An 18,052-nucleotide genomic window follows, 5' to 3' on the forward strand; every position below is an offset into this window, starting at 1 on the left:
ATCAAATGAACAAAGATAACAATCACAAAATATGTCCACTTTGTACTCCCTAAAGACGTTCCTGCATTTCCTCTCTCATATCAGGTTTTATTTTATTATTCCAAATTATGCATGTATTCTCGTTGCCATAGTTGCCTAGGGGTGAGAGTACAAAGTTAACAACACTCAATAAAGTAAATGAAGCCATAAAATCTTCCAGCAGTATTATAAGGTTATTATAAAAATGCAAGTTTGGGGGGAAATGTCCTTTAACAATTTTTAAACCTAAGTCCATGAGCATTTTTCTTATTCTTAGGAAAACCCCATTTTCCCCCGCATTTTTCTTATGAAAATTTTTGAACATACAGAAGCCAACTTAAAAGAATTGTATGGTGAACACCCAAGTCCTCACCACCTAGATTCTACAATTAACATTTTATTTCACACATCTATCCGTCTCTCTATTGATCCATCAACCCATTTATGTGTGTGTGTATGTGTGCACACTTTAAACAGTACTCTTCCTCTCTTTAATATTCATATAATTATCGAAGAGGAAGATCTAAATTTAAAGCCAGGTACTCTATCAGTCTAGAAATGTGACTGGTTAGGGCTCCATCCCTAGGGCAGGATTGAAATTCCATAGATAAGATGTAGCTGGCAGACCTCCAGGAATGATTGACTTTAGTCATATCTGTAAAGGCTTAGCAGAGAGAGGTGGAATGTGGTCATCCAGGGGAGTTCTAGAAGGGAAGTTGCTCTGTGCTAGGGGATCTCCCAACCATAGCTGCTGTTTTAACTGAGGTGATTTGGGGCATCTATTGGATGTAGAAAAGATATATGTGCATATATGTGAATATATGTGTGTATAGATGCACACACACCCCCACATACTGTATTATCTCCATAACAATGTGCCAAAGTAGGTTTTATTTGTGCTTTATAACTGAGAGAAAGGGCTTGGATTAAATGACTTGTCTGGGGCTGCACAGCTGATAAGTGTCAGGAGGGGAAATTGAACCACTTCCCAGTTCATTCTCTTTTTGGGTTCCTTGCCTCAGTGGCCTTCGGTGTCACCTCCCAGTTGGTTCTCGCTCAGTGCCAGTTGGCCTGCTGGAGGGCCTCAAGAGGACTGTGTGCTCAGACCTGGTCCCTGGAGTAGATGATTTTAGACTTTAGGATTTGCAGATACTAACTACTATATATAAAGAAGATAAACAGCAAGGTCCGACTGGATAGCACAGGGAACTGTATTCAATACTTTGTAGTAGCCTATAATGAAAAAGAATATGAAAAGGAATAGATATATGTGTAAAACTGAATCACTATGCTGTTCTCCAGAAATTAACAGCATTGTAAATCAACTATACTTGAATAAAAAAAAAAAAGGAAGAAGAAGGGGCTACAGTCCAGAGTAACCAAGTCAAGGCTTTGAGAATCAGGCAAAATATAAGCAGAGTAACAGAAAAGACAACATCCTGTCTGCCTCTGATTATCATGACTTGCTGATTTGTTTCCAGGTGTTTTGAAGTCTTCTGCATCTATTGTCAGTCAAGCCATGTCGAAGAGCCGTATGTCAGCATCACCAAGAAGCGACAGATGCCAAAAAATGGTCTCTCAGAGGAGATTGAGAAGGAAGTGGGCCAGGCAGAGGGCAAGCTATTCACCCACCGATCTGCGTTCAGCCGGGCATCAGTGATCCAGGCTTTCCTGGGCTCAGCCCCACAGCTGACCCTGCAGCTGTACATAAGCACCCTGCAGCAGAATGTCACTGTCGGAAGATGTATGTATATTTTTTATTTCTACTTGCATTTGGGAATCAAAATGTAGAGCAAAATACAAGGTTTATTTTGTTTCAGGTGAAATTCGTTTATACGTGGATTCAATCCTGAGTCTGTTCCAGTTACTGAGCTAAAAACTGAGTGAATTAAAATAATAAGTCATTTATTTTGCTTATAAATCTGCAATCTAAGCAGTGCTCAAAAGCTCTCACCTATGCTCCACCGTGCATTAGCTGGGGTGGCTCAAAGATGGGGGTTTAGAATCCATTGGAGGCTCATTCAGTCACATTTCTTGTGGTTGATGCTGGCTGTGACTGGGGGCCTCAGATCTTCTAGGCCACTTCATCTCTCCATGTAGGCTAGTTTGGGCTTCCTCACAGCTTGGTGGCTGCTTTCAAGGGCAAGTGTCCTAAGAGCGAGAGAGGGCCAGGGGGAAGAGTAGCCCTTTTGTGATCCAGCCTTGGAAGTCTTGCAGCATCACTTCTGCTGCATTTTCTTTGTTGAAGCAGTCAGGAATGCTGTCGAGTTTCAAGGGAATGATAAGAAAGGAAATTCTGACTTTTGGTGGGGAATGGCGGAGTTCTAGAAGTTCACTGCTGTGACCTTTTGGAAAATACAACTTGCCGTAGGCTGAAAATACAGCTGCCGGAGGCCTATTTGGATTTTGCCTTTGTCATTCAGTGATGGTTCTAAACCAGCAGTGACAGTTGGTTGTAGCAGTTTCTTTGTGGTGAATGAAGGTATTAAGAGTCTTCTCCTATCTTCTTGAAGTTTGATAAGTATCTTAGCTTTTAAAGGAACACAGTTCTCTAACCTATGGGCCACTCTGTCATTATCAAATCGAGGGCAGGTTTGATTAAGCCTGATTTCCAAAAACTGTACATGCATTGGACACAAGTGAAAAATCTTCATATGATAAGAGGAAATAATCCCTCACAAATATTAATATTATAGGTAAATGAAAACCAGATACTCAGGTAAGTTTTGCTATGTGGATAAACAGAAATAACTTAAAAGCCTTAAGTTGAAAAAATATACATTTGAGGTGACACTGAAACTGGAATCTTGTAAAATACTCATATTAATTTCATTTCCCTTAATATTATCCTCTTCCTGCCTATATTCTAGGATGGCTGGTAAAATGTCTTAATTTATGGCTGAGTCACAGTATTTGCATGTCACAGCTATTTCCCTTATCCAGGTTACCTCAGAGTGACTGTGATTCCTAAGACATGTCAGGACTTTAAGCTGAGGTTTTGAACCTTGGCGGATTAACATTTATGTGAAAATGCCTCCCACAGCCCCAGGTGGACAGTAGGTGTTCAATAAATGCAGCAGCATCCTTGTTCTCTGAGGACTTATAACTGGAATGGGCATTGACCAAGATGAGTCCTCTGCATGCTGCTATATCCTTTTCCTGGTTCATTGCTTTTCCATGTGGTGGGGACACTGGGAGAGACCAGATGTGGTGATAGCCTTTTTGATTTTTATAAGTAAATTCAATTTTTTTCTCAAGTTATTGAAAATGAAGATTGTCTTTTAGTTCAGGGGTTGTCAAACAACAGCTTATGGGCCCAGTCAGGCACTGCTTGTTTTCATAAATAAAGTTTTATTGGAACACAGCCAAACCCTTTCATTATTTTTTTTAAACAGAGTTGAGTAGTTGCATAGGTGCAACAGAGAACGTATGGTCCACAAAGCCTAAGGTATTTACTATCTGACTCTTTACAGAAAATTTGCCCACCCTTGTTACAGCTTTTCAGACAGAATTCTGTTCAGGAAAAGGAAACCTCTCATAAATGTCAGTGCCACAAAGAATACGTGACATGCCCTGACATAATGTAAGTCCTCTGAGAGTTACATGATAAATCAAATGTATATAAAAAAGGAAGTGGGCATGGTCCTCTTAAAACTTCAGATGGCTGCCATTTATATAGGTTTTGACTAACCCTAATCACTTTTAACATATCTTAGGAAGAAATCCCTTACTCGCAAGGGGAAAGGTGGTTATAATTGGAGCACAGGCTGGGGTGTGCCACAAAGGCCAACATTGGTAGTGTCCCATCGTATGATTAGGAATGCATTTTCTGCAAGGGTCAAACACTTGACTACAGGGTTAAACAACCTAGGGTTATTTTGCTCATCTAACAAGAAGTCGGAGGTAGACAGTTGCTGGCGTTGTATCAGCTGCTCACAGTGGTAAAGTTGATGTCCCTGCAGTTACATTGGCCTCTTTCCTGGGTTGCTACTGCGTAGAATCCACCATAGCTTCATTCAAGGTAGGAGGAGAGGATGAAGGCAGAAGGGTGACTGACTGTCTTTCTTCTTTTATAGTAAGTAAAAGCTTTCCCAGTAACCTCCCTAATAGACTTGATTTAGGGCTCCTTGAGCAGGACTGGTCACGTGGTCACCACAGTGCAAGAAAGGTTAAGAAGGCCAGGTGGAGGACTGATTGCCACCAGTGGCTTAGAGTAACATTCCTTCAACTTCCCTGGTGATTAGGGTCACAGGAGGTGGGAACAAGGGGAGCTTGTTAGAAATGTACGCGTTACCAGGCTTCATTCCTGGAAATTGTGGTTTGATGGGTATGGGATAGGACCCTCAGATACGTCTTTTGATTTTATTTCTCTTTTGTTTTTTTTTAAACAAGTGCTCCAGGTAGTTTTTATCATCAGCAATGTTTGGGAATACTGGAGTAGACTAGTCACAACCTCATTCAACATTCAAAGTCTATAACCTTCTCTTCTCTCTGGTTCTCTGCTCACTGAACAAGCAATTATGAACTTGGCCTTGGCAGAGCTTGCAGGACAGGTGGAGCTGGCCACATGGTCCACTGGAGAGCTTTTTTAAATTGCACTATAATGCGTATAACATAAAATGTACCATTTCTAAGTGTACAGTTCAGTGGGATTTAGGATATTCACAATGTTGTGCAATCATCACTACTATCTAATTGTAGAATATTTTCGTTACATCGACAAGAAATCCTGTTCTCATTAGCAGTCCCTCCTCATTTCCCCTCCCCCAGCCCTTGGCAATCACTGATCTACTTTCTGTCTCTATGGACTTGCCTATTGTGCATATTTCATATCAATGGAATCGTACACTATTGGAGAGCTCTTTTTTTTCCTGATAGTCAGTGAATAATGGATGCTGTCCGTGAGCTTCAGTCTTTGAGTCAAGTCAGCTCTCAGCAGGCGTTGATCAAATCTCTGGACCTTAGAGGAAAGGTTGGTCTGAGGCCCAGGTGAGCACACCAAGGTTACTGTGTTCTATGAAGGCCCCTGCAGCCTGCTACTTGGCCAGCCTGGATCTCAAAGTGCCTGTGTCTCTTCCACTCAAGGTGGGAATGTTGGTAGTAATCCTGACTGTTTCTCAAACCCTTGCTTTGCGCCAGGCACCATGATTGGCCTGATTGTGTTTCACGGTCACAGCATCCCTGTGAGGTAGATATGATTACCTCCATCTGATTGAAGTTGAAAATTGTACCCATGTACTAGAGGAAGCAGAATTTGGGATTTGATTTATGTGAATTCATTCATGAATTCAGTGAGTATATATTGAATATGTTCTGTGTTCTTGACCTCATGCTGGGCTCTGAGGATAAAGTGGTGAATAAGGTGAACAGGCCCTTTTGGAACAGGATAGATGACTGGGAAACAAATAATTAGTCATATATTTATTTTATTTCAGGTAAATCTTGCCAAGTGAAGGTCCCGTGTGAGGGTATATTGGGGGAATTTCACCAAGTCTGGGAGATGAGGGAAAATATTCCCAGAGGAACTTCAGTTTAAACTCAAATCTGTTAGGTGAGGAGCAGCCAAGTGAAGGAAAAGCAAGAAAGAACATCCTGGGATTTCAAACTTTATCCCAAAGGCAATAGGAAATCACTGATGAGTTTTAGACAACACAGTGTCATGATCAGATTTAGTTTTAGAAACTGATTACTCTGGAAAATGGATTAGAAGGGAGTGAGAGAAGAAACAGGGGGACCAGTAAGCGGGCTGCTGCAGTTGTCAAGGTGAGAATAGTCATGACTTGGGCTGGAATAGCAGAACTGGGTTATGGGCGCAATATTAATGATGTCAAAGTGGAACAAGGTGATGACTGATTGATTGGGAAGGTGAGGCAGAGGGAGATGTGAAAAATGGCTCCCAGGTCCTGACATGGGCAGTCGTAGCCATGGATCCCCATGTGTGTTGGTCAAACAGCCGGGAGAAGGAGCAGGCTTATAGTGTATGCTTTTGCTTTCAGTTTCAGACTTTTTTTTAATGAACACATATAAAAAATTTTTTTTAACTTGTGAGAAAATCAGCAGATGTTATAACCAGCTTAAAAGGAGAATCCAAAGTATGGACACAGGAATATTGACTAAGGATATTGAAACCAATGTGTATGTAAATGGAAGTAAAACCTGTTTGATTACAGCATGAGTAAGGTGAGAGTTGAACCTCTGTTGCATTAGGGGTTGTGCATGTCAGTCAGTGACCTACAGCTTACAAAGGGATGTAAATGAACTCAAAGACAATGCAGGGCTCTAGTCAGATAATCTGGAATGGCGTCATAAAGACAGGATGATGTTTCCATGGAAACATTCATTTTTCTTGCTAGACTGTTAAGGTCAAGTAGAAAGTTGGAGTTCTCTGAAAAAGAGGGTCCAGTCAACAGAGAGACTGGGTTCCTATCACACATATTTCTAGGCCGGTCCTGATCAGGGCCCAGTTGACACTGATGACATCACAAAGTCTGAGTTGTCACAAAGGCAATGACCAATAAGAGGCTAGTGCCCAGGGAGACAGCAGGCAGAAGTTCACTGGCATCTCTAGAGGTCAGGCTAGGGGGACAGTCTAGCTAGATCCATCTGAGCAAAACGTGCCAAGACCATGTTAGTCTTAAAAAGTAGGTAGATTTTCTCCTGCTCTGTAATAGCTGCGCTACAGGGTTCCCCAATAGCTGTGTGGACCCAACACCTGAGCTCTTCCGCCCGTCTTCCTGGCCGGCATCCTCGAGTACCCGAAGAACAACACCCAGAAGCTGGCAAGCATGGAGGCCCGCAGCAACCGCGAGGAGGCCCGCAGCAACCGCGAGGTGCCCCGCAGCAACCGCGAAGTGCCCCGCAGCAACCGTGAGGTGCCCCGCAGCAACCGCGAAGTGCCCCGCAGCAACCGTGAGGTGCCCCGCAGCAACCGCGAAGTGCCCCGCAGCAACCGTGAGGTGCCCCGCATTAACCGCGAAGTGCCCCGCAGCAACCGCGAGGTGCCCCACTGCAACCGCGAGGTGCCCCGCAGCAACCTTGAGGTGCCCCGCTGCAACCTTGAGGTGCCCTGCAGCAACCGCGAGGTGCCCCGCTGCAACCGCGAGGTGCCCTGCAGCAACCGCGAGGTGCCCCGCTGCAACCGCGAGGTGCCCTGCAGCAACCGCGAGGTGCCCTGCAGCAACCGCGAGGTGCCCATCACCCCCGAAGAACCTGCCGAGGGCAGTGGGCAACCACCTGCAGAGGGCAGTGGGCAACCATCTGCAGAGCGCAGTGAGCAACCACCTGCAGAGGGCAGTGGGCAACAAGTACCTCAGCCACCTTTTCCAGCCAGATGCCCCCAGTCAGGTCACCGCGATGCCTCTGCCGAAGGAAAAGTCGTGATGCCTGCGTCCCAGGGCCCGCCTAGACCTCAGCGACTGCCTCATCTCACCCCCAGACTACCCACAAATGAGGGAGGCCTGAACTTCTGCCGTCATCACAGCCATTAAAGCATTTGAGTCATTGGCTGTGCTTCTGTCTGCTCTCTCTTTGTCATACTCAGTTGAGGCGTCTGGGACATCCAGGAGGGGCTGCGTCGTGGGGGGTTGGGGGTGGAAGGTATGGTCAGGGTGGGATGCTGGAATCCATGATTTCAGGGAGCGGTTTCCAATGGTGACGGTGCGGGGAGTGGTCCTGTTGGGAGGAGCTGGCCGAAATTGTGGGGGGATAGGACAGGCCTCTGAGGCCGGGAGGTGGGCGGGGATTCCTGGGCACGTTGAATTCCTAGAGTGATGGTGGTAACGGGGGAGGGGCTGAAAACGGTGACCCGCCCAGGTGCTGAAGGCTTTATTCATGATGGGGGCCGTCTAGAAGTGGGAGGTGATGACAATGGGGGGGGTGGGTGGAGAGGATTCTCACATGACTGCTGGATGCCTGGCCCCCTGGCTGTGAAAACCATGGCCTGCTGAACCTTCTGGGGGGAGGTTTGACTCATCACTGGAGTACAGCAACACCAGTATTGGCGTGGACCCTGTTCACTGGATGCAGAGGAAGAAGCCAGGGCTGTATCTGCAAGCCATTCAGTCCACATTCTGGTTTCCTCTCTGCTCTCCTCTGCCTGGTGACAGCCTCTCTCTGCCTCCTCCCACCATGGATGGAAGCTCGGAGCTGGCTTAGCCTTTGGTGGCTTCACAGGAGTGTCCTGAGAGTAACAGTGTCAGGGTTGTGCTTAGAGCTCGTTGGAGTAGGTGCTTGGATAAATCCAAGAAACCTTGCTTGACACCTAGTGCCCATTCCACCAAATGTCTGTAGAAACCTCATTGTCAGGATGTCCACCCCACACATTTGTGTTGGTTCTAAGAGCCGCGAAGCCCTCCGGGCCTCAGCCACGTTCCGCTCTTCCTCTTCTGTGCGTCTGAGTAGCAGGCAGGCCTGTTCCCGGCAACTGCAGGTGGAGAGTCGCCTGGACCTGGTCACATGGTGACACCAGCAGTGCCACCCCATCCCCGAAGTGGAGCATCTGTGTGTCCAGGCCATGGTTTCCCGTTTTCCAGTGTCCTTCAGCCCCAGGGCGTGCCCCCAGGGGGCGGTGCCAGGGAGCCAGTCATTACACTCAGACCCTGACGTGAGGGTTCAACAGCTGTCTGATTACTGAAAGCTGTTTGTTTTGGCTGATAGCTGTGGCTTGTTTTAGCGCAAAACGTCATCTCCTAAATACCTCACCAGAAGTCACACCAGAGGAATTCATTAAAGGGCAGGGAAGTCGGTAGGTGGATGGACCGTGTCGGGTGAGCAGGTCTGTGTGCTCGGCTGGTCGCCTTACCGTCCATGCCATAGTCAGCACTCCTGGTCCCTGTGACACCTGCAGGGAGCCAGGCTCCCTGGGCTCTTCCAGACTCTGTCTGACATCCAGGTTTGGAGGTTGAGCTTCCTGACCTTGTGATGGCGGAGTCACAGGGACATGGGAGAACCAGGCAGAGCTATACCGCCATCCCTTTATGGATCAGACTTCAGCCGTGCCTGTGGATTTCACAGGAGACACGGGACCAAGGCCAGCATGTCATCACTGTAAATGTGACACCCTGCCAACCCCCCTCCTCCATGTGCCCAGGAACCTCCACTCAGGAGAGGAAGGCGGCAGAGGGGGAGAATCCCTGCCCTTGGGAAAGCACGAGCCGCACCAGTTTAGGCATTTTGTGCATTTCAGAAAGGTGGGAGGGGGCAGCTGAGGAAGATTTGTTCTAACCTCGGCCCTAAGCGGAGGACACCACTGATGACCGTGCCCTGTTGGGAGTGAGCAGGGACAGGCTGGGGAGGCTCCGGCTGCCAAACCAGGTCTGTGATCAGAAGCAGTGTCAGGGCAGCCCAGGGTCAGAGACGGGTCATCATGGCAGAAGACATCACATATGAAACGAGGCAAGCTCAGGGTTTGAGCTTGAGGGGAACTTGCAGAGTGATATTGGCTTGGGGGATGGCGTAGATACAAGGCCTGGAAACTAGGCTGGCCTCTTACTGAGAACAACTTTTGAGAACAGAGGTATTTTGAGGGCCCAGGCTCCCTTGGTTCCTAAATCTGACAGATCCTGTCAGAAGGCATCAGACAGATACCACCTGACTCTTTAGAAAGGGCTTTTGGAGCCTCAAAATAGAATTCAAGGAAGAGGAATCTATCCGTGAACATCAATATGTAATTTCCCTAGAGAGCAAATGACAAAGTGGCCACTTACGGACCTAATCTAGGGAGCTAATGGGATAATTAAGTCTACAATGATGTTTCTAAAGGAAAATGAATTACCTGCCAACATTTAAGAATCAAGAACTTTTTACCTGAAAACCTCAATTACTGGTTTCTTTTGTGAAATCATGATGTCTGGGCATACATGGTTATAGTCAGATGAAGATGACTAGCTGCTTGTACCATTAACACTGGGCCTCTCTGGTTTGCCGTGGTCCTCACCCTTCCCTGTTGAATCTCATGTGTGACCTCCTTCACTCATTTAGGGTAGATAACTGCTGTGTGATGATATTTGAGTTCATTATTCCCATTGGAATTTACTTCTAAAACCACAGTTGTCTGAAACACGGAATCTCATTCAGTGAATTGGTACAGCATGGTGCTCCTAAATCGTCTTGGGCACAGGGCCAGTATTTTCTGTTATTGTACAAATTCATTGTAAACTGACATATGGTCTTATTTTACATGACTAGTATGAAGCTTCCATATGACACTTCACTCAAGTTCAACAACATTTGGATTAATAGATACCCTGTTCAACAAGATGACTCGACTCACTTAAGTGTTCAGGCAAAGCCAGATTGCTATCAAGGTCACTAAATGCTAACTCTTGATTTCCGTACTTCTTGTAGCCGACCAGTAACAAATAATTTAGTGACCGTCAGTCCACACATCATGGTAGAATGGCATTGAAGAGTGAATTTATTTTATTTTATTCTTTTAGGAGTATGGTTTCAAATCTAAGGAAAGGTAATGAACAGGCCCGGCATTTGGTGTTTCATTGAGTGTTTCTCCTTTAGAATCCTTCATGAGCTCAAGAGATTGGTCTCTTTTAATTAGGGTTCTGGAATCGCTGTGGGGAAAATACCTCAACCTCTGTGAAAGCGAAGTCTGACTAGAGGAAACCAGAGGAAACCAGTTTGCAGCTGGGAGACAGACAGATAACTGTGGCTCTGAGATATTTGGGTTCTGAGATGTAGGATGAAAAGAATATACCTACTCCACTGTGGAAGAGAGAGTTTTTATGACACGAAGGGACAAAACAGTGAAAGAGGAGGGAGGGAAGTGGGTTCTAGGGTTCTGGTCTCCCCTAAGTGTAGTTTACTTGGGGCACGTCAGCTTCTCTGGCTATAAAATGAGGCCGTTGGACTGAATTATTTCAGAGGTCTGCTTAAGGTGTACAATTACCAGTCTGTGATCTTTTCCTAAGAAATTTTCTCTACTGACAGTGGCTGAAGGAGGCACAAAGAATTAGTTGGGGTCTCTATTTTACAGCTGAGGCCACTGTGGCCCAGGGATGCTAATCAGCTCTCCCAAGGTCACATGGCACGTGGGTGGCACAGTCGGGAAGGGAGCCCAGCCCTGCTGCCTGTTGTTGAGGCTCCTCGTCTACTATATCCTGAGAAACGGGTGCTCTCGAGGTAGGAAGGGTTTAATGATCTCTGGGAAAAAGAAGCCAAACTCTTTAATACAGAGATGTCAAGGACTCTTGGCTTTCTAGGAAAGCATTCTCAACAATTCATTCTCAAGAATTTTCACTTGTGTTTTATTTGGAGGCCAGGCAGGTTAGAATCCAAGGACTGACTGTATAGTAAAGGTCTTTGGACTTTGCAAACCTAGGTCTGGTCCACTGCGCGTTGTGATAGCCATGTCATGAATCCATCTCCTTCTCAATTTTAAAGCATTCTTGAAATTCTGGCTCTGTCCACTGAAATGGTCTTAAAGGTGATTATGTGATGACATCAGAAGCCCGTGTTCAAGAGCTTATTCTCAAAGTACCTGAGTTACTATCCTTTTCCACACAGTTCTGAGACCATCCTGCTTTTTTGAAGACAAGATCTCTGTCCTGTAGCTGATTGTAGGGCCTTCAGGATAGTATCAAAGTAAATAAAAAACTTTCTGGAGATGGCAGAGACTTAAAATGTCTGTGGGTCACTTATGACTTGTAATTTTCACAGGTGAAAAGCCTGGTAGGAATGAATAATAAAATAATACAACTGAAGAGGAAAATTTTTTGTGACATGCAAAATAAGATAATAAAGCCAATCCAAAAAAAAAAAAAAAAAAGAGGTTTGGAGAAAATATCTATAAGCATAATGATTAAGCCTATTTCAAAGAAGTCTAGAGTAGATTTTAAAATCTGTATTTTAATAAAGCTTCATAGACAGATTTGATGTGCTTCCTCATTTGAAAAGCACTGGTCTGGAAATTGCTAGTAAAATGTAAAAACAAAGGTGTGTCCAACTATTTTTTATAATTTACTGAACTATGACTGAAAACACTAATTCTGTTACCTAACATCAGGGAAACCCCCAGCAGGACTCTGATAATTAGAAACATATAATGTCGTAAGGGTGCTGACAAATATCCAAGAACTTCAGAAACAACATAGAACTAATGAAATATTGATATTAATAATACATCCCTATTCAGGCTTAATCAAGCGAAGGCTAATTCCTCTTTTGATTTGACTTTTTCTGGTGCAGCGGATCGATACTAACATAGCAAATAGAGCGAATTTTTCCTAACACTTCTCTGTTTCTAAGGTGAAAGAACAAATCTTTTTTTACTTTCTAGGGGCCTCTGGCAAATTTCAGACAGTTTTAAGTACTAAAGATGCTATGAAGTTTTATTTCATTTTTCATTTTGGATTCAATGTTGGAAGGCAAAATTGAAATATTTCCAGGAGATTTGAGAATTGAGATAGGATCATGGGTGTCTGAGTACATGAATGATTATAACTTGTTTGTTTGTTAAATAAAGTAACAATTCAGTATTTAAGTAAACACAGAAAATCATTAACACAGTTACAAATGCAGAACTTCTATTGTTTCTTTTACTTTAAAGAGAATAATCAAGGGCATAATAAAGTCATAGCAAAGCATTACTGTGGTGAGATCCGGAATCTGCTAATTGGACAGATTATGTAGAAGGTAAAGTGGGAGGCTGAATAACAACCCCAAAGATACTCAGTTTCTGATTCCTAGAGCCTGTGAACTTTTTATGGCAAAAAAGGACTTTGCAGATAAAGAGAGTGAGATGGAAGAGTATTGTGAATTAACCAGATGGACTCCTAATGTAATCACAAATGTCTTAAGAGAGAGGCAGGAAGAGATTTGATTACAGAGTGAAATGATAATGTGAGGACTGAAGCAAGATGCTACACTGCTGGCTTAGAGATGGAGGAAAGGGCCACCAGCCAAGGAATGCAAGGTGTGCAGCTCTAGAAGCTGGAAAGTCAAGGAAATGGATTCTTCTCTCAGGCCTCTGGAGGGAGCATGGCCCTACTGACACCCTGACTTTAGCCCAGAGAAACTGATTTGAGACTTCTGGCCTCCAAAACTAAGAAAATAAGTGTGTGTTTTAAGCCACCAAGTTTCTGGTAATCTTTTACAGCAGCCAGAGGAAATGCATACAGGTGTAGAGTAATCTTTTATAATCTCTTATTAGGAGCAGACCAAATACTCCAAGAAAAGTCTTTCGTTTTCACAGGGAACAAATAAATTCTAGGTTTGCTTCAATGTAATATTTGGTTCTAAAGGACCTACAGTCTCTTTTTGACAATCTTACAAGTTAACCTATCAAAACTGAGCCAGATTTGGCAGTTTTAACACAGATTTGTGTTCCTTTTTAGATTCTCTTTCCACAAACTTACAGCTTTCTATATTCATTCAGGCTTTTTTCTTTTCTGGTCTTTCTCTTTCCCATCCTGGAACAAATTATTTTACATCAGGACAAAAACATTCCCTTTTTTGCTCTTAATTTAAAAAGATCTCATTATCTTCAGGCTCCTAGTAGAGACTCATTCATGTGGAGTCTCATTTACATATATTAATTATAACTTTCAAGTACTTACTTGTATTTCCTGGAGAAAACTAGGGATGGATAATTGTAAATTTCTGTCATTTTAGCAGAGCTCATGAATACACTCAGCCCAGCTTTATTCAGCCACACAATTCCTTTATATAGTTTCCCAACATGGCAGAAATGAGCATATTCATTTACAAACCCCAAAATATAGCCTCTTTGTAGCATATACAAATAAGAAGCAAAAGTATATAAACTCAAATTATGCTTAGTAAGCAATGTATTCGTATTCTTTCTTAGAAATTTTCTAGGCATCCATTGAGTGTCTATTAATTATCTCATAATATCAATCCAAGGTCTTCAGTTATCTGAAGATTTTGGAACTGTTCTTTAAAGTGACACTACAAAACCTCATTAACTGTGGAAAATACATATTTATCAGAACAATGATTCAATTTGCTTAAACATAAATTGCTTTTTCTCATAATCTTAAACCTTTAGTAGGAGTAATTCTAACTCACTTGATCTTAAACCTGTATAAATTTAGGAAAAATATACCCAAGAGACCTAAAAATTTATGCTTGTATTATATTTAACAGTGATAGAGAAGACCTAGTTGTTGTCATTAAACCCAAAATATTATACTAGTTGTCATTGTCAAAGATTTAAATAAATCATATAAGTTTGGATTATTAAAATATTTATAAATGTAGCACATTTAAAGTATTAGTAATTCAGTTTTTGTATTTTAGGAAATTTTAGTTATATTCAGCTTATATAAGCAGTTACTTATGTAGATATGCCCATCAGAACAGGTTACTTTAAATTAAGAAAGACTTTCTAATCTAATATATTAATAGCATCCAAAGGTAGGAGTATTTTACATATTCACGCAATCAGAGATGAAGGAATTTCTGAGTTACAGACAGGCATACAGCCACAGAGAAAGAGCTCCGATTCTACAATTTCAGTCATGGATCAAGAGTAAAAACACAAATAGAAAATCTTCCCAGTCCAGATTTAAAATAACTGTTTTCTTCCCAAAGAACATGACATTTTGAATTGATTTGAACTAAAAAATGGACTAACAAATAAAAAGACTGACAAATCAGATTCTCTGTGGCCTCACACCCAACAGGGGCCTGAATTTTATAGGCCGGAATATCTATAAACCATGAATCCATTTCAAAAGATCTCCAGATGGTCAGACCCTCAAAACAAATCCCCATCCATTTCTGCCAACAATGGGGACTAACTTAACGGCCACAAATGAACAAAAACCAAATAGAAACACAACATTAGTAGAGAGGCAATTTAAAGTTAGAAGAAGATAAAGTCAACACAGTTCTGTTGGCACTCTGGCTTCAGCCAGGAGAGTCAAGAAAAGACACCCCTGGGCTTTAATTGCCCACAAGGCACACTTCTCTGTGAGCAGTCTTTACTCACACTATCGGGCATTTCATTATGAGTTCCAAAGAAGTTATAAGATATTTTTCAAAAAGGGTACGATCTTGTGGCTCAGATAGATAAGGGCACATGAAAAGATTTTATTACTTCCGAGGGAATGGACAGATGTTAAAACCAGTTAAAAAGACAACAAAGAAATGTTGATTGGGAATATTGAAAAAAGTATGTAGTTGAAAACAAAACTGATTTTATTACATTGTAAGTTGGGAGACAATTGAACCTTTACTGGCCACTGATTTTTATATGTGTTTCTGTGACCTGAGAGCCTAGATCTTGGAGCTGGCAAATAACAAGGCCCATGACCACCACGGACGGTGCACTGCCCCACAGCATGTGGAGAGGGCAGTGCCCAGCCCCGAGCTCCACCTCTTCAGGGATGGGCAGTCTGTCTATTGGATGACATGTCCCAGTTCAGGAAGAATTGCTGATGTGATTCCTGGCTTCCAGAGCCTGGCGGGGGCCTTCATGGCCTCATCCACTGGCAGACCCACTCAGTTGAGGGTGCCCTGTGTTACTGCCATGAGCAAATGCTATTCAAGAGTTTGAACCCATGGGTGTGCTTCTGACTCTTCTCAGTTACTATCATTTTGAGTTGGAAGTGTCTGTGGGACACCTCAGAGGAGAGAGCTCATGGAGTTTGAGGATGTAGTCTGGAGGCAAGAATGGATGTCTAGCCTGGAGAGCTAAACTTGGAGCCTATCGCAGGCTCTTGGATCCCCTGAGCCACTTGTCCTTGGCCATTCTGATTTTAGTGCAGCTTGGTGAAAAGTTGCATGTGCACAGCTAGCATCCCACATCAAGCCCATGTCCCAGCACACACTGTGGTGCTTCCCTTCTTTTCTGCCTCAGGGTTTTCTCCTGTTCCAGAGAACACAGCTCAGGTACAGATGAGAAGTGTGGGCAAGGTTATGCCCGTGAGACCAGCTTGAGACTACAAGAGATAGGAGTCAATGGGTGAAGCCTCAGCCTGTGTCCTTTAGATGAATAATTTTGGGACCAGTATATATGGTCCTTTGTGGATCCCCAGTGAGGATGCGGCCCGTTTGCCATAGTGATAACCAGCTTAATGGTGTATGTAGTCTTTATGAGCCTTGCTTCCTTCACTCCTTCGCTCTGTTTCCTAGGCTCACCTCCTGCATGGACTGCCTGCATCCGAATGCTTGTCTCAGGCCCTGCCGCTTGAGAGTAGTCATCCGAGTGGAGGTGGGAACGTGAGTCACAGCAGGCCAGGCACGTGCAGCTGTGGTGAAGGCAGTTAAGTTCCTCTGAGGTGCAAGTTCTGTTGGAGGCAGCGAAAGAATTGAGGGGCAAGAACAGAGAGGTTTATGTATGAGAATGAAAAGAAGTTGTGCACCAAGGATTCTTAGCTGGACGAGGGGAAATAGAGGGCTCATTTGATTTGAGGGCTTGGTAAAGATATAAAAAACACAGTTGTAGTAGTTCTTAGACAAGTGAGTTGTGTGGCTGAAGGTAATGGTCAGCATAGGGTGTTTTAATCAGTGATTTCAGAGGTGTTCATTGTGTCTTGGATTTCTACGGAAGCACTCTTAATAACTCATCCTTACTGTTTCATTTCTGGTATGTTTGTGGGGAAGCTGCATAAGCTAGCATTCAGAGGTCAAAATATATAATACAGTTCTTTGAACTTTGGTAGCCTGACACAGTCGCCTTCTTTTACTCCATTTACTGCCCAGAGCTGTGCCTTGGTCAGACACACGATTTAGCTTCAGAAAAGAAGTTACTGAATACGTTGCCTATTTCCAGGACTGATAGCAGTTTATGAACTAATCTAAAGATAATAGCTTTAATTCTTACATTCTTAGAGGCACATTGAGGGAGAAGTTGAAGGATAGTTCTGTGTGTGTGTGTGCACATGCACACACAGGTACGCACGTGTGCATGGTACTTTACATGATATAAGCTTATAAATTTCTGCAACAACATCTTCTCAGTTTTTTGCCTGTGTATACACACACACATGCTCACATATGCACAAACATACAGAAAATACAAAACTTCAAAAATAGTCTGAAATTAAATACACTGAAAAGTCGATTGTTGTCTTGGGATAGTAAGGTTATAGGTTATTTTTTTCTCCTTTCCATTTGTCTGTGTTTTTCATATTGCCACAATGAATATTTGTTAATTTTTTGGGGGGCAGGGAGGGTGTTCATGCATGAGCTACTGGGGCTAGCCCTAGGTCTTTGTCTTCCTCATTTGTGCATGCTCAGTTTGGCACAGATGGTGGGCTCTCAGTATATGGTCAGTGAATGGTGAAAAGTAAAAAGCAGGGCAATTATATTAATCTCATTTTCACAAATGAAAAAACAGGGTATCACCTAAGATACTGCAATCACAAGTGATAGAAGACCTAACTAAAAGTGACTTAGATTTTTTAAAAAATATTACCTCATATAATAAATTCAGAGACAGAGCAAACCCATGATTGGCTAATTGATCATCATAGCAATGTCATTAAGGACCTAGGCATTTTCCATCTTTGTGTCTTTCTCCCCTCATGATTGCATGAAGACTGTGTACCCATTATATATTGCTATATAACAAACCTTGGTGACTTAAAATAACAACAGTCATTTCTTTTGCCCACAGATTTGTAATTTGGACAGGTCTTGGCAGGGCCAGCTTGTCTCTGCTCCATGTGGCATCAGCTGGGGCAGCTTGACTGGGGCTGGAGAATCTGCTTCCAGGGTGGCTTACCACATGGCTGTCAGTTTGGTCCTATGTTTCCTACTGGTTGCTTAGCTGGGGCTGAGGGCCGAACACCTTGGTTCCTTTCTATGTGGGCCTGTCCTTAGTTTTCTCATAGCATGGCAGCTAGGTCTTAAGAGTGAATGTTCCAAGGACATGAAATGGAAGATTTCTCTTTCTTAATACGTTAGCCCAGAAACTGGCAGTTGTTTTTGCCATATTCTGTTATTCAAGCAGTCAATAGATCTCAGATTCAAGAAGAGGAGACACAACTTTACTTCTTGATGGGAGGCATATTAAAGAATTTGAGGGGCCATCTTTTAAAACATTTACAGGTTT

At 43.3% G+C, this 18,052-nt stretch overlaps 1 protein-coding gene across 1 annotated transcript in view; it reads left to right on the plus strand.

Annotated features, from left to right (window-relative positions):
- The window catches only part of XK (X-linked Kx blood group antigen, Kell and VPS13A binding protein), a 45,864-nt gene that overhangs the window by 6,437 nt on the left and 21,375 nt on the right, over nucleotides 1-18,052 (plus strand). The window contains exon 2 of the mRNA XM_074359669.1: nucleotides 1,500-1,762. Coding sequence (XP_074215770.1) covers nucleotides 1,500-1,762 — 263 coding nt within the window. The remainder of the gene's footprint in view (nucleotides 1-1,499; nucleotides 1,763-18,052) is intronic.

This window comes from Camelus bactrianus, chromosome X (genome assembly GCF_048773025.1).
Source record: "Camelus bactrianus isolate YW-2024 breed Bactrian camel chromosome X, ASM4877302v1, whole genome shotgun sequence".
Taxonomy (NCBI): Eukaryota; Metazoa; Chordata; class Mammalia; order Artiodactyla; family Camelidae; genus Camelus; species Camelus bactrianus.